Genomic DNA, 16,822 nt, shown 5'->3' on the forward strand with positions numbered 1-16,822 from the left:
ATCCCAAATTTGCATCTTCCTTTCACATTCCTCTAACTTAAGCCAATCTTTCTTATTCAAGACTCCATCCTATCCTTTTTTCATTAACAATTTCCATCTCTCTCTCGCACTTCTTATTGATTCTTCCTTCTTCTCCTCAACCCTTTTTTTCCAACATGTCTTATCACATCATGCATATCCCAAGAAAAAATAGACCATTGCTCTTGCCATCCTCCTCTTCTTTTTAGTTTATGAATGGCTTTATCTGTAAGATCAATTAAAAGCTGATCCTTTAGCAAAGAGTTGTTAGCCATCATCCACCTTTGGGGAATGCCTTTCTATCCCAGACTAATGGCTTTGCATTGTCATCTAAGAGGGAAATGATAAAAAAACAAAAGAAGGTATCCAACCAGACTTTAAGAGTGTGAGGAATGTTGGAAGCATGGTCACCAAAATACACTCTATCAAGCCTAGCTGGGGTCTCCTTATACTAAAGTCTAAAATAAGCATAGCCTCTCTCATCTCTCCAGTCCCTATGTTTCCATCTATCAAAAGGAGGCCTCCTACTCTCCCCCTTCCTTTTCCATTTTCTAAACCCATCCTTTCAACCAATACCACTCAAAGATTTTCGAGATTCCTCCTTCTTAGACTTATCATTCATCTTGTTCTTTTCCCCTGCTATTTTAGCTCCACCATCGTACCTTCCCATTTCACTTTTTCCTCTTCATCTGTCTCCTCCCTTTTCTCTTTCTTAGGAAATCCTTCATTTTTACCTACTCCACACTGTTTGGCCATATGACAAACCTTCCACATACAAAGCATGCTCCAAGAAAGGTGCTAAAATTAAGCCTAATTTTCATAATACCTATCCCTCCTATATCCACTTAACCACCTTAGGGGTTTCAACAAAAGTATCCCAGATGACGCACACATCATTGGACGTCCTTCCTAAAGAAAGGTCAGTTGGAACATATAGAACATGGCCAATTTGACTTGTAATATCACCTCCCTCCTATAGTAGGCCACAACCAAGGAAGTAACCCTACCATCTCTACCCATAGAGGGCATTCATGCAAAAGGCTTTTATTAATAGGGAATTCATATAGCTTGTTAGTTGGAACAAATGCAACGATCCTCATCAACGCCAACCCTCTAGGTACATTTCTTGATGGGGGGGACTATGGCGTGGGCACAAGCAAAGCCCATGGTACAACCCATCGCCTGGAAACCCTTGATTTGCAGGTACCTCCAAAGAGCTTCTATGCATATAACCTCTAGTTTGACTTCATTCCCACACACCCAGCATCGTCATACTGCTTTGTCGATGTATTTGCCACAAGCAAGCCCAATCTATAAGCATCACATTGTGAGATCCATACATAATAACATATTATTGCAAGAAAACCCAGACCACCATCTACCCATGGAAATCATTCCATGGTTCTCCCGTCACTCATTCCACCAATCATAGGGTGTGGACCAACCAAACTACCTAATTTTGAAGGGTCCAAGCCATTTCCTTAACATAAGGAGGCCTCATGGCATAAAGAACTTCTACATCACCTATGCCTTTCATGCCGCCTCAACAAGCTGCCTAGCACCAAGGCTATCCAAAGCTTTTCACTAATATGCCCTGATCGGTCTTGAGCTATACGACTTAACCTAGCATCGACCTGCATAAAGAACTTCTACATCACCTATTGCCTGTAAGCTACACAGCCCGCGGGGGCTGCGTATGCGAGCCGATGGATTATTCCGCCTTCACGACACAAAACCTTGGAAAGGTGCAAAAGAAAAGGTGCGCAATTAATTAATTAATGAGGGAAGCTTAAAATTTAAATGATTTCGGTGCTGCCCCTTTTTTTTTTTTTTTTTTTGGGGGAAAGCCCTTTCTTACCTATGTCGCAAATGCCTGCCGCCACCGTGGTGCCTCTTTTGTTGAAAAGCCCATCTTACCTATGTTGCAAGGCCTGCCTGAGATCTCTGGCTCCTTTGCTCTCTTCTCGTAATGGCGCCCATTTGCATCCTTCTGAGGAGGGAAGGCGATGGCAGCAGGTAGCCGAGACCTGCTGCTGCAGACGACGACGAAGTGCTCGCAGAGTTCTGTGAAAAAATGGGTCCTGACATCGTGGAGATGCGGAGGCTGCAGAAGGCCTTGCCTCCTCGCCCAACCTTCTCAGAACTGGAGTGGGCGCTGTCCACCATTGGCAAGGTGAACAGCACCCTCGCCGCCAAGCGCGAAGAGCTAGCCCGCCAGCCCCGCCCTGCCGGCGTCCCCGCCAGCGTCTTCGAGGCCCTGCAGGAGATGCGCAAGGAGGCTCTGGAAGAGGAAGCCCTGCAGCAACGTTGCCAGGCAGAAGCCGTCTCGCGCCTCGAGCAGCGCCACCGTCTCTACGACGCGTGGATCCAGCTTGCGTACGACGCTCTCTCCTCCTCGCTCTCGCTCACCACAACCACCTCTTCCTCTCCTCCTGCTCAGGCTCCGCCCCCCTGCAAGCCTCCCCCCGTACAAGTACCACCACCACTTCCAGCAGCAGCACTGGCAATAGCAACAGAAACAGCAACTGCAGGAGGAGGTGCTGCGAAATCTGCATCTGACATCAAACGGGATCTCTTCCCTTCCGAGGGCTCCACCACATCGGCCACTCAGCTCTCCTCGGCCGCCGCAGCAGCAGCAACAACAGCAGATGAACACGGCGACACGCCCCTCCGTTTACCCAAATCTTCCGCGGACGGAAGAGTGGACTTGCCACCGAGACCTTCACCCGAAGGAGAGCCAAAACTGTGCTCTTCTGATCGCAGGTCACTGCTCTGCACCTATTTCGGCTCCCTGTTCCCCCACTTAAAATGCATGCCATCGATGTTATTCCTGTTTAGCTTGCGTGTAGTGGATAATCTAATTTTCAAGCTTGTATGTCTCCCCTACCGTTGCTTGTTTAAGTTGTCAAACTAAGGGGCTTTACACATCTGAAGCATTTGGAAGCGCTCTTTTCGCCTAGAACTACGTGGGCAGGGAGATCCTCAGGACTAAGTGCCGCGGGGTCTTAAAGACCCTTGTTGGATGATATCAATGGATGACATTGATCAAAAACTGCGACGCTTTTTTTGGGCCGTCGGATAAAGTAAACTAGGGCCAGTAAACTAGGTTACTAAGCGATCATAGTTTATTTTCTAGTTTACTAAACGGGCATAGTTTATTTCCTAGTTTACTAATCGATCCTAGTTTGCTTCCTAGTTTACTTTCTAGTTTACAGCCATGTATGTAAACCCCCTAAGCTGATGAAAGAGCTTCAGATGACCCACTCATTGTAGGCGTTTGTATGTTAACTCTCGTGGATCTGTCCTCTCCCAGACAGCCTCTTGGTTCTTCTACAATTTCATATCAAGCAATACTTTTATTGGCCAGGACCCACAAATATTCAGAGCATCGTGGAGGTGGGATGTGGTGCTTTGATGGCACTTAGTCCCTTCTTGCAATGCATAGAGGGAACATGGTTCTCTTAGTTACTTTTAGAGGAGGAGAATTTGATCCTTGGCGGTAAGGAATCCCTGCAGACGCGATATATAGATGTTAGATTTTGGTGATGAAGTAGATATATAGACCTGCTGGATGATTGGTGGACTATTCACAACATGGGAGGTGGATGGAGAGGGGTGATCCAAAGAGAGGTTCATGTGGCAAAGCAACAGCATAATCAGCGGCATGAAGGTTATGCATGTTTGTCTGCATAATTACCAAGTACTATGTAAATGAGAGAGAGAGAGATTTGCTAACGCTAGTTGTGCTTATGATACATCGGTAGTTTATCAAGGTACATTCATCATGCTTAGTGCCATGTGATGAGAAGGCCGAATTTAAGGCCTAGTCTTTTGTGGCAAGGAGGGGGGAGTGATAACATGATTATAGACATACATAGAGCCACTAGACATACACAGAGCCACTAGAGATCTAGAGTGTGCATATGAAACTATTCCCTAGATACAACCATACATCCTTTGTTCTCACGAGGCACATTCATAAGTTCTTCCAAATTTGAGGATAGGTTGTGGAACAATAGCACGTCGACTTTGTATTAGGTTGCTTCTCTATGCTAGGTAGTTGGTGGATGCTTTTGGGTGCAGGACCTTTGAGAACTATAAATTAAGGTGCATCAACTATCCATAATCCAATAGGTAGCCTCGAAGGTGTTTCTTATGGGTGTATTCGGAAGGTATCTCACAAAATTTTGGTTTTGATTGGTTGGAACATGCACCAAAATGGTGTCATCACCACCTCGAATCATGATATTGAAAGAAGGACGTGAAGAGTGTCTCTAAGGGATCAAAGTCGTAACCCTTTTGGGGTAGCACTACCTCAAGGCGGAAGAGGTACCACACATAGCCATAAGGAACACTTGTTTTGTTTCGAGGTTTTTTATATTTCACTAAAAAAAAACCAATCTATTTCGAAAAATCAAATTATATATTTAATTTTTAAAAACATTAAGAGCTTTTACAAATTGAAATGACATTTCAAAAGTCTCTAAATTGGATTTGGGGATTTTTGCAAAGTCATATCTATTTGATTAAAATTAACGAGAAATTTAAAAATCAGAAAGTTTTTGTAATTTCAATATTTCACCAAATCGAATTGAAATTATCGCCCCCCAAAAATGTCATCATATTGTCGAAACTTCACACTTAGATATAGTTATTTGAGCTGGATGAGAGAAACACTGGTTTCCAGTGGGGGGGAGGGGTATTCATTCGACCTATTCCAATCTTTTTCTTGCTAGGCCAATGGGTGAGAGAAACGCTCATGTTCGATGCGGGGTTTGTTTAATTATGAGGATCGACACTGTAACATGTAGCGGAATTATGTGTAGATGAAGGATCCTGTCACATAAAGTCTCACACCGCCTTCTGTATTCTGAGTTTCGTGAGTCTTTAGCAATCCACTTTATCACTTCAAACTTTAAGAGAGAGAGAGAGAGAGAGAGAGAGAGAGAGAGAGAGATCTAAACACCTTATTGGGTCCCAAATTACCCATTTAAGGGCCCCCTCTCTTTGCTAGGAGTATTTGCTTTATTTCTTTGAAGAGAATGATTGCAAGATTGACTTTGAGACTGTAGATGCAAGACCTTCAAAGACCAAAAGTAGGGCTGTGTCACGACCTTGTGTTTTTCTCTGGACAGTATGCAGGTGTGCACGGGGACATGGTGGACCGTGTGAATGGCACTAGTTTGGGGCCAAGCGATTAAAGCCCCTTCATATAACCCAAGGGGACAAAGGGTTGGAGGGGACAAAGGGTTAAAAGCCTTATAAATAAAAGAACACCCTTATTTTTAAAGGGATGTGGCCCATAAGCTATTATGGGGGGGCCACACGTGTGCTTTTTTAAAAAGAGGGGCTGGCGGGCTGCAGAGGGGCGCTTCCCTATTGGTGAAAGAGTGGAGGGCTGCAGTAGTAGAGGAGGGTGTGTATGCTTTCTCTCTATGGAAAAAAGGCTGCGCTGCAGTACATACAGGGCCAACTGAATTTCTCTCTCTCTGTGGCGACTGTCAGCCTGGACTGCATGTGACTGGACTGCACGTGGGCTGAACAGAGGGTTGAACAGCAGGTTGTCGGGCTGTTTGCAGGTGGCGCACAGAGGCTGAACAGCACGTGGGGGCTCTCCCTTACCTGCGACAAGTTGGGCTGCGTGTTGGAGGGGCTCACATGCTTTTGGAGGGGCTGGACTGCGCTTGCTCTCTCTCTCTCTCTCTCCCTCTCTTGGAAGGAGGCACAGGGCTGTAGGCGGCTGCAGGAAGTGCACAGCCGTGTGGGTTTCTCTCTCCCCTACATACTTGTGGGGCATCAACTTGGTGTTTGGTGGTTCCGAACACATGAACACAGACATCATGTCGATGGCGTTCAACGGACGGAACTTTCAGCTTTTCTTTGCTTTGGTTCAGGACTGTTTTGGAAAGGGTTTATGGACTGTTTCGTGGCAGTGCATGTGGCTACGAACATGAGCAATTTCGAGGCTGTTTTGAGACTGTTTATGGGCTGTTTTTGGTTGGCAGCAAATTCAGCTATGTGCTTGGGTTTCCGGCTGCAAGTACAGGTCACTTGAATGTGTTTCTTGGCATGGGAATGATGCAAGCTCGCATGGCTGCATGCTCATGGAGCAGATTGTTTTCTTCCTGTTGGAAAGGAACAAAGGGACCTATAGTTATGGGTATCTCTATGTTTCTAGATGTTTCACGAGGGAACAGGTAACTAGATGTGTGCCGTTGTTGGCACTGTTGTTGAATGGTGCTGTGAATGGTTCTGTATGGAAACAGGACAAAGGTTTCAAAGGGAAATAGGCCTAAGGGTTTCATGTGGAAATAGGTCGTAGGTTTCTCGAGGGAACATGTTTATAGTTCTCTAAGAGATAGGTCACATGCAGGCAGAAGGTACAAGAATGAACATATGTTTGGTACAGCCTTGTTGCTGATTGGACAGGGGTTCGGGAATCCATGACTGAGATGGATAGTACCCTTGGAAGGCAGAGAGGGTTGGTATAGGTGTGCTAACTGTATGGTATGCTCTGTTGTGATGCGAGTTCTCTTTTGGAAAATAGTTTGGAGTCTTTGTTGTGATGCAGAAGCATGTTAGCAGTCATCTCCTGTGTGTATATTTACACCAGGGTCTCTGTTGTGGGTGTGCCCGCTCGATTTAGGTGTTTTCTCATTTTTCCCCACTCCCTATTTTTTTTTCCCTATTTTTTCCTATTTTTACCAGGTGTGGGAGGATGTTCCGTGGCTCCTGGCTGATCCAGGCACTGGCCGATTGCTGGTCTGGGTGTCTTGGATGCTGGTCGACTGCTGTTCTGGGTGTCTTGGATGCTGGCCGACTGCCCCAACTGGTCCCCGACTTGTCTTGTATGCAAGGTCATGATGGAATTTGTGTTGGAGTCTTACAACCTTGCTGATTTCATTGTTGTTGGGGTGTCACGGCCGGAGTTAGAGGAAGGGGAGTTACCCTCGATTCAGAAGGAACGCGAGGCACATGCATAGTTATGGGATCGTGTCAATGCCAGGTTTCTTTCTTTCATTTTCCTCAACTGCACACCGCAGGTAATCAATCATATCAAGCATATGACGTTGGCCAAAGGTATATGGCAGCATTTGGCTTCTCTCTATAACAGGGTATCGCCCATGAAGAGGATCTCCTTGGAAGTATAGATGCGGGTGATGAATCCTGCAAAGTCGTCGACGATGCGGGAGCACATCAACAAGCTGCAGGCTCTTCAGTAGGAAGTTCTCCAGGCTGGGAAAGAGATATCATCGGAGGATATGGCCATAACGTTGCTGTCACATTTGCTCTCTCAATACTCAACTTTCTACTCTTCTTTGATTACCAGTGGTGGCAGGCTCAGCACCATCACATGGGAGGAGCTTGTGCCCATGGTCTTGGACTAGGAGGAAAGATTCTCGAACCCTCCATAGGGCGGAGGTTCGGAGGTCTTAACTGGCCAACAATCGAAAGGCCGTAACAAGGGCAAAGGGAAGGCTTCATCGGAGAAGTCTTTTGAGAAGATGTCCGACTCAGACCGCAAGAAACTCAAGGCAAAGAGGACCTGTAATGATTGTGGCGAGAAAGGCCACTATTGGAGGCAGCATCCCAAGCGGAGCACCGAGAAGGGTGCCGTATCCTCAGCAGCAACCGTGAAGACTCCAACTTTTGTGCACATGGAGGTTATGGACACCGGTGTTTCATTTTCCTCGTACAGGGAGGTGGTTGAAGGACTCTCCGCTACGGATACTCGGGAGTGGATTCTAGACTGTGGTGCTTCTAGGCACATGACTCCTTCTCGTTCAGCTTTACAGGACCTCTGCAGGTATTCTGGTCACATTCTTACTGGGGATACATCCACTATCCCAGTTCAGAGTGAGGGCAGGTTGGAGATAGTTCCCGATGACAGAGGAGGGAAGCATTCCTCCCGGTGTTGTATGTTCCATCACTTGGTTTTCATCTGTTGTCAGTGCATCAGGTTTGCAAGACTGGCGTATGGGTGGAGTTTGATGAGCATTTTGTTGCTCTCTAGGACAAGGCAACATGCCAGGTAGTTTGGGAAGGCGGAGTGGGGAATGGAGTTTACAAACTTTCAGCACTCTCTCTCCCAGGTTCTCAGGTTGGTGACTTGTGGTACTTTCGGTTTGGCCACTTAAATGTGGATGTGTTGCGGCGAGCTTTCTGAGACCAGATGGTGGATGGCTTGCCAAATGATGGCAACAGTTGGTAGGAACTTTCCAGTACAGATGTTGATAGTTCGTGTGTTCGTTAGTCATAGGAAACTTTACAGGTAACCTATGCTCTGAAGTCTCGTAGCATTCGGGACAAAGAAATTCCTGTAGTTAGGAAGTTCTTTCCACGGGGACCTATTGGAAAGCCAGCCAGGTGGTAGTTGATTACTTGCAGAAGGAGGTGGATGTTGCACCTTCTCCGGGCTTGGTGGTTCCGGATTCAGAGGGGGTAGTTTACATTTTTACGAAGGCCTTGAGTAGTCTTCAACAGGTTTCTAGGACTTGGCATCCCACCGTAATAGGTGTTGATCCTTGTGAGCAGTATGATGCCTCCTTGACTCGGAAGCAGAATGGTTCATTGATTTGGTTGCTGATAACCAGATTGGACGGGAGCTTCCTGATGAGGCTACTGAGCTCATGTTTGCAGAGGACTCTTTGGGAGGCAGGATTGCGTATCTTGTGGTTTCTGCAACATGCGAAGGATCTTGGACTCTTTTACACAGGAGGGGAATTGATGGATGGAGTCAGATTCCACGGTCGGTGTGGCTCAGATTGGGGAGGAGAGCCAGACACGAGGACCTTGACATCACGCTACAGTTTTTCCCTTGGCTATGGAGCAGTAAGAGGCAGCCATCTATTGCCTTGTCGCCGACAGAGACAGAGTACCGGGTTGCTTGTGGTGTTGCTTGCGAGGTGGTGAGGTTGCAGAGATTGCTTGGAAGGATTGCGTTTCCACTGGTGGAACCCACGGTCATCCAGAGGCATTTTGTTCGTGAAAAGATCGTTGCTGATGACATCTTGCTAGAGTTCTGCTCGACGGAGGACAGTGCGATGGACCTCTTCACGACGGCTCTATCTCAGGCTTTGCTCCGGCGGCAGTCCAGCTTCCCGGAGTTGGTTCCACATACAACAGCTGAGAGGGGGTGTCAGTAGTCATCTCCTGTCTGTATATTTACACCAGGGCCTCTGTTGTGGGTGTGCCCGCCCGATTTAGGTGTTCTCTCATTTTTCCCCACTCTCCATATTTTTTTCCTATTTTTTCCTATTTTTACCAAGTGTGGGAGGATGTTCCGTGGCTCCTGGCTGATCTAGACACTGGCCGACTGCTGGTCTGGGTGTCCTGGATGCTGGCCGACTAACCCAACTGGTCCCTGACGTGTCCTGAATGTTGGCCGACTCTGAGAAGCTGGCCGATTGGAGACACGTGCTTGTCGTGGACATTTTGGTCCTGTCGGCTTTCTTTTGAGCATGCCGACTGGCTGATGGGGCCATATAAAATGGCCCCATGGCCCCCCACACTTTGTATTCAGTATTCGGGATTTTCTTGTGTATATATAGCAGAGTTACACGCCTCTCTCTCTCTCCTTCTCTATTGCTGTATTTTTCTGCAGTGCACTTGCTCGTGTTCTCAGATTTTGTCTTCATCTCCGTTGCATATTCTGACAGAGCACTGGATGTGTCAAGGTGTGATGCTGTTTATAGGGTGAGAGGCTATGGATGGTTGTGGCAGCCCTGATCATGGGAGAAAGCTTCTGTATACAAGACTCATGTGAAAGAGTCTTTTGATGTGAACAATGGCTAGACTTGTTTGTGGATGCGGAGTGGACAAGAAGCCATGATGCAGGGTCTTTGCAGGCTTCAGGAGTTCTACTGTGACGGTTGAGTTTCTAGCCTTATTGTAATCAAAGCTCTCTTATAATCAATTAAAGAAATACCGCAAGGGGCGCCACTTCGTTTTGGGGCCAATCAGTGTCCATGTACTGCTTGCAAGAGCACTAGACCGAGGCCGGTTTACAGGCTGATTGCACATTGCTGTAGAAGCACCAATGATGACCAATCTCAATGCGAATGCACTCTTCCAAAGGGCTGGAGGAGGACTGCACACCAAGGCTAAGAGAAGGGGTTGACTGGAGATTGTTTCTGTGAGGATTACTGTTATTACTTAGTATTTCATCCACTATCTGTGTATTTAAGACTGAAACTGAAAGTAGACTTGAACACAGATGTTTGATTGATTGATTGAAATTGTGATACAACAGGCTCTTTATATAGGAGTTCAAGAGACACGAATGAAAAGACACATCCCATGACCAATAGTCATGACTCTAGGCGAAGAGACACATCCTTTGGACGAATAGTTGCAACCATTGGATGAAGAGTTGCAACCCTAGAGCGAAGGGGTGTGACCAGTCGTCGAAGGAGTGTGGCTCTTGATGAAGAGGCATGTCTCTAGAGCGAATAGTCGTGACCATCCAAGTGTAGGGGTCCTCTGTAATCATGTCACTTCAGTATCTGTAATCATGAGGAGACTGTGTATAATGAACTAAGTCACAATCGTGACATTCCCTCCCATTTAAAATAAAACCCATGTGATTAAATGAGAGTCGGTCGTCTGCCAAAGAATTCTTGGAGGAGTTGAGGATATTGTTGCATTTCTTCATCTGTCTGCCAAGTAGAATCTGACTCATCCAAGTCCATCCACTTAACAAGAAATTCTGTAGTAATCTTCCGTCTTGTTTCTTTCTGACGAACGTCAAGAATCTTCTCAGGAACAAGAATAATGTGATCATCTTCAATCTTAGGAACATAAGAAGATAACTCCGGAATAGATGAATCTCCTTGTATGTATTCCTTGAGCCAAGAGATGTGAAATGTCGGATGAATTTTTCCCCAAGATGGTGGAAGATCCAACTTATAACTGACAACTGAAATCTTCTTTATAACTCTAAATGGACCATAGAAACGCGGTCGCAACTTCGAAAAGACTGACTTTACTGTCTTATATCGATGCGGTGCAACATAAAGCAAAACCAAGTCACCTTCTTGAAACTCAGTATGCCTTCTGTGCTTATTCGCATACTTCTGATATTTCTGCTGAACATGAACCAATCTGTCTCGAACTTGCACAAGAATATCTTGCATTTCTTGAATCAACTGATCTGCTAATGCCACCTTGTGTTGAAGAACAAAGTTTGTGGGCACAAGCGGAGTGCGACCATATGCGGCTTGAAAAGGAGTCATTCCAGTGACTGAATGCGGAGAATTATTGTAAGCAAACTCCACAAGAGGCAAATATTCTTCCCAAGAAGCTAATCTTGTCTGAATATAATGTCTAAGCATTTCTTCCAAAATTTGATTTACCCTTTCTGTCTGTCCGTCTGTCTGAGGATGATAAGCAGAATTGAACAAGAGATTCGTACCAAGAGATTTGAATAAGGAAGTCCAAAAATGTCCAGTAAACTTTGGATCTCTGTCAGAAACAATAGATCTTGGCAATCCATGAATTCTGAAAATATGTTGTACGAACAACGCTGCAAGATCTGGAGCAGAAACTGTCTTCTTGCAAGGAATAAAATGTGCCATTTTGGAAAACCGATCAACCACTACTAAAATTTGAGCATTGCCTTTCTGCGAACGCGGCAAAGTAGTGATGAAATCCATGCTTATGCTTTCCCATCTTTCTTGAGGAACTGGCAAAGGCTGAAGCAATCCTTGAGGAAGTTGTCGTGAAGCTTTCATAATTTGACAAGAGTGACAAGCTTTAACAAACTTAATAACATCCTGTTGCATCTGAGGCCAAAAGTATGTTGCTGATAACAGACGATATGTCTTGTTAATTCCAGGATGAGCTGCAAAGGGTACTTCATGATGCTCTTGAATAAGGAGTTTCCGCAAAGATGCATTGTGAGGAACACAAATGCGATCTAAGTAATAAAGTAAATCATGTGCAATTGTATATGCGGCAAACATATTCATTTCTGCAACAGTAGGATGAAGAGATTTGAGAGCTCGAAAGACATCTCCAAAGTCTCTATCTGTCAAATACTCATGCTTAAAACATGCAGGAATCTCCATCTGCACATTTGAGATAGCAAAGTTCGTAGCTCGAGGCATGCGGCTCAAAGCATCTGCTACCACATTCTGTAATCCAGGAACATAGAGTATCGCCATGTGAAAATTCGCCAAAAATTCAACCCATCGTCCTTGACGAGGATTCATCACTGGCTGAGTAAAGATGTAGGTCAAAGACTGATGATCTGTCTTAACCACTGAATCTGCACCAAGAAGATAATGCTTCTGTCACCAATTGGCCGACCATTTGGTCCATTCCTAGTTTTTGCGTCTCGTTCACTTGAGGCCAGGCCAGTGTCTCGTGTGAAGAGGCCAGTATTTTGCTGACATGGACGGGAGCCAGACTGGTGCCACCCGTGTGTTAGCAGGATGGTGTCGTATGGACGGGAGCCAGATCAGTGCCACCCGTGTATGACCTGGACTGTGTTCGATCCATGGGACTGTCACGCCATGGAAGAGCCAGTATTCGTGCCGTGTTTTACCTATGGGACTGTCACACCTAGGGAAACTCGTGCCTGGAACTGCGTCTTACCTATGGGACTGTCACTCCATAGGAAGACCAGGATTTTTATGTTTTATGTCGAGCCAGTTTTGTGCCGACAGATATTTTGTACATGTTCCATGAACGGGAGATATGTCCATGTTACTATTTGCACATGCACACATATTTTGCATGTTTGAAACTGTTTTCGCATGACATGTATTCGTGTGTTTGCCTGCTTGACGTGTTACTTACTGAGCGGGGACGCCTGCCAGTGAGTCGTGAAGTGTGCTCTGTATTCTGACGAGTTTCAGTGCATGTGAACAGGTGGTAAGTATATGGTACTTGTTGTTTTAATGTTTTAAATTCTAACCCTTTGATTTATAAGGTTAGGGGTTCACACTTATTTAAAAGTGGGCACCCCTTTGGGCACCCACTTAGGGGCCAAGGTGGGGAGCCTCACTTTTAAGTGAGTGTGGGGGTGGGCATGGTCACCAACCCCCACTAGTCCCCTTCATGCATGCGTGGGAAAACTATAGTGGAAACTCCACATGAATATTATTAAAAAGGACTTCCTCCTTCAAGCGTGGGCATCCATCGTATTATTCTGGGCGGAATCCATCGCTTCTATTTTCTTTTGCGTTGGTTCATCACCCTACGGTTTTTGCATCGTTTGCTGTTGGCTGCGCCTCCACTTCTACAGGCGGCTAGTGTTGACTTGAGGTGCGCTTCATACATAAGCTTTGCTGCAGGCGGCCATCTCCATACAGCATACGCTGCTCCCTCTACAGGCGAATCCCCTGGTCTTGCAGGCTGCGTGTTTACACCAGCAAACTGCTTCCTCTACGCTGCTGCTCCTCACAGGCGGCTGAGTGCATCTCTGCTGGCGACCACCTCCTACTCGGCTGCTCCTACAGCAACCAGGCGACTGCACCTGTGCATGCTGGCTGCGTTTTTCTGAATAACCAGGCGGCTATCTCATCTAGCTACGCTGCTTACCACAGCAGGTAGCTGTACGATCATCACCAGTAACTGTACCTCAACAGTTCAGGCGGCTGTATTGGTGGCTGCGCATGTTCTCCCTGCACCCTGCTCTTCCGCCTCACAGGCTGCTGCCCCACTTATGCAAGCAGCAACAGGCAGCTATACACAGAGTGTGTGTGCTCTCCCGCAAATGATGCGCTACAGGCCGGTGGCTGCAAACTGTTTTCTCTTCTCCATGTAGCCAGGCAACCATACAGGCTGTGTGTCTCTCGTACACGAGACTACTCCTTCTTCATCAAGGGTGGTTTCATCCTCAGCAAACCACAAGTTTTGGTCTTTTATCAACCAATTACAAGTAAGTGATTTTCAGATTTGAGTAAAGCATTTAATGTTTAAATCTGGTAAAAGATTCGTCCCGCTCGGCCTACACCCGTTCGGTGCCGGGTTGTCCAAGCTATATGGGCGAACCTCGGTCCAAAGGTGCTGAGATCGGGAGAGCCAGGCGTTAGTACGAGAGCGCCTGTCTGTGCGTGGTCTCAGAACACCAGTGTGGTGCTCTCCGCGGAGTCCAGTGAAAGCACAGGACCGTAGCGATTGGACCACACCAGTGGTCGTTCTGCTCCGAGTATTCTTCATCGAAATCCGAGCCTATTTGTTTAGTACTGTTTTCATATGTACATGGACATTATCTGGTTCTCAGAACCCGTGGAGCATTGTATTCTTTAAATACTCCCAATAAATATATCATATATTGAGGGGGGGGTCGGCCCGTTCCGGCCCCAGTGCTGGTGTCCATCTTTCCATTTCTGTTCATTTAAATTTCAAGTTGTTTTAAGTTGTCCATTTCATATTTGTGGTTTTAAAGTTGTGCTATTAAACGTGTAGGTGTCCAATTGAGTCTTTCCCACTTGACGGGATCGGTTTCATTGGTATCAGAGCACGGTTGTTTCCCTCTTCCTAGTGGGGAAACGAACTTGTGTACTGGACATCCCGCTTTTAGCAAACTTTGAACACAATGGACAGCCAAGGCAACCCTTTGGAAGTGCCAAACTCGAGGGGTCCATCTAGTGCTTCTCGTGGGTCTGATGCCCTGCGTGGTAGGCACAAGCCCCTTGAAAGGGTTATGGATAGTGAATCCAAAGGTCAACTGTCTCCAGGGAAGACAGTTATGCTTGAACAAGACCCTGATGCTATGAGGGCTGAAATGGAACATATGAGAAAACTTTTGCAGGCTCAAGAGCAAGAATTGAAGTTTTTGCATGAAGATCCTCATCTACAAAGTGCTATTGAAGCCAGGAAGGCTGATGCTATGGTTGATGTAACCTTTGAATCAATGGCTCGTGAAGTGGGCAAGAAACCAAGGGAGTTGGCACTTGCCTATCTCCTTCGCAAAGGTGATATCAAAGAGGGGGATGACGGAGAGCTAAAATTCAGAAATCCACCTCGTTTAAAGCATGGAGATCCCGCATCCCAGAGGCTGAAATCTTATATGCAAAAGGAAGAGGTGACTGTCACTTCTCGTCATGCATCCTCTCCCCAAGGCACTAAGCCTGACAGATTTATGTATGCCAGTGCTCATGGAGGGCACGAAAGTCACATGCATGCAAGATATGTATCTCATGGTGACAGGACTACTTCCAGAAAAATTTTGCCTTCTGAGTTGTCTCATGGAGAGACCATGCCATATGCAGGTAAGTCACATGCATCTGAGCTTCGAGTTCGTGGAGCACATACCACCGTGCCCCATGAAGCTTCTATGACGGCCCATGGAGCCCATGCAGATAGGGCTACCCCGTTGGATAAGGGGAAAAGAAAAAGAGAGGACCATGAGCCTCATGCCAGGAAGCTCAAGGAGTTCAAAGCAGGTGATAAATCTGTCAAATTTGATGTCTTTCATGGTGAACACGATGCTTCTAAGGTGTTAGCGTTTGTGGCACAGTTCGACATTGCTTTTAGCGATGAGGACTTTACAGAAAAGTCAAAGGTGCGCCATGCTAGCATGTTTCTGAAAGGCACTGCTGCTCATTGGTGGATCACCGAAAAGATCACCAAGGATCCCATCTCTACTTGGAAGGAATTCAAAGATAGATTTTATGCTCAGTTCTTGCCACCCAATGCAGAGCAAACTCTCACTCAAAAGTGGGACAGGCTGGAACAAAAAGATAATGAGAGTGTGCAACAGTATGTGAACAAATTTTGGAAAGTGTTGCTGGAAGTGACTCCCTTCATGCTAATCTCTGAGGAGGAAAGAAAGAGGAAGTTTCGTTCTGGATTGCAACCTGCTTATAGATCGGGTATTGAATTGCACCCAAAACATACGTTGCAGCAACTCATAGCTTCTGCCCTTGCTACGGAGCAATTGGTGCTCAAGATCAAGCAGGATCAAGGAGGTTCCAAAGCAAAGGACAAGGCTGTCCCAAATCAGCAAAAGAGCGGACAGCCATCTAAAAAGAACTTCCGGGAGCCTTACAAGGGTGGTAAAGCTGAAAATAAAGAACAGGGCCCAAGGAAGAACAAATTTGGATTAACCCCGGAGCAAAGAGAGCAATATGCTAAGGATGGAAAATGCTTTTCTTGTGGTAGCAAAGACCACATGTTTCGGCAATGCCCAGATCGCAAACCAAAGCACGAGGACAAGCACACCAAAGCAAATGTTCATGCAGTTCCTGATGTGCAAGGTAATACAGGACATGATGCAAAAGAGCGTATGGTTTGCAAGGCTTGGGGGCAAATTAAGGATCAGCCCGCACTCTTCATGTTTGATGACTGTGCAACTGACAATTTCATCTCTATGCAAATGGCAGCTGCATTGGGAATTGAGGTTGAAAGCATGGGACCTCAGATTGAAGCCGAAGCTGCATTTATTGGCAAAGAGGTGCAGGTTACCCCTTTGATTGGGAAGTTGCGTATCCATATACAGGGCTATCTTGATAATGAGCATTTCCTAGTTGCTCCTCTGAATGGATGTGATGTATTGTTGGGCAAGCCGTGGCACCATAGGCTTGAACCCCGCAAAGACTACAAGTCTAATATGATTTCTTTTATGCATAAAGGCCGCATGCACTTTATTGATGCTGGCAAAGAAGGGGATTCTATCCCAGTTGTATCACACATCCAAATTAATAAAGCAATGAAAAAGAGTCTTTCAGCGTACTTGGTTTTTGTGCGTGATAGTCTTGTGCCAAATCATCAAAATGTGGATGCCATGACTAATGATAGGCTGAATTTTCTTAATGCATTCAAAGACTGTTTTGCTGACTCATTGCCAGGTGAA

General features: G+C 46.1%; 1 protein-coding gene across 4 annotated transcripts in view; it reads left to right on the plus strand.

Annotated features, from left to right (window-relative positions):
- Positions 1–1,889: 1,889 nt before the first annotated feature.
- LOC147604606 (uncharacterized) overlaps positions 1,890–16,822 on the plus strand; it is a 48,474-nt gene continuing 33,541 nt past the window's right edge. For 2 of the 4 annotated variants that reach the window (XM_086794520.1, XM_086794518.1), the window contains exon 1: positions 1,890–2,781. In XM_086794520.1, the coding sequence (XP_086650646.1) occupies positions 2,093–2,781 (689 nt within the window). In that variant the 5' untranslated portion in view covers positions 1,890–2,092. The remainder of the gene's footprint in view (positions 2,782–16,822) is intronic. The other 2 variants (XM_086794519.1, XM_086794516.1) reach the window with 1 other exon arrangement.

Source organism: Cibotium barometz, chromosome 61, assembly GCF_041138505.1.
Source record: "Cibotium barometz isolate CiBa-2024 chromosome 61, ASM4113850v1, whole genome shotgun sequence".
Taxonomy (NCBI): domain Eukaryota; kingdom Viridiplantae; phylum Streptophyta; class Polypodiopsida; order Cyatheales; family Cibotiaceae; genus Cibotium; species Cibotium barometz.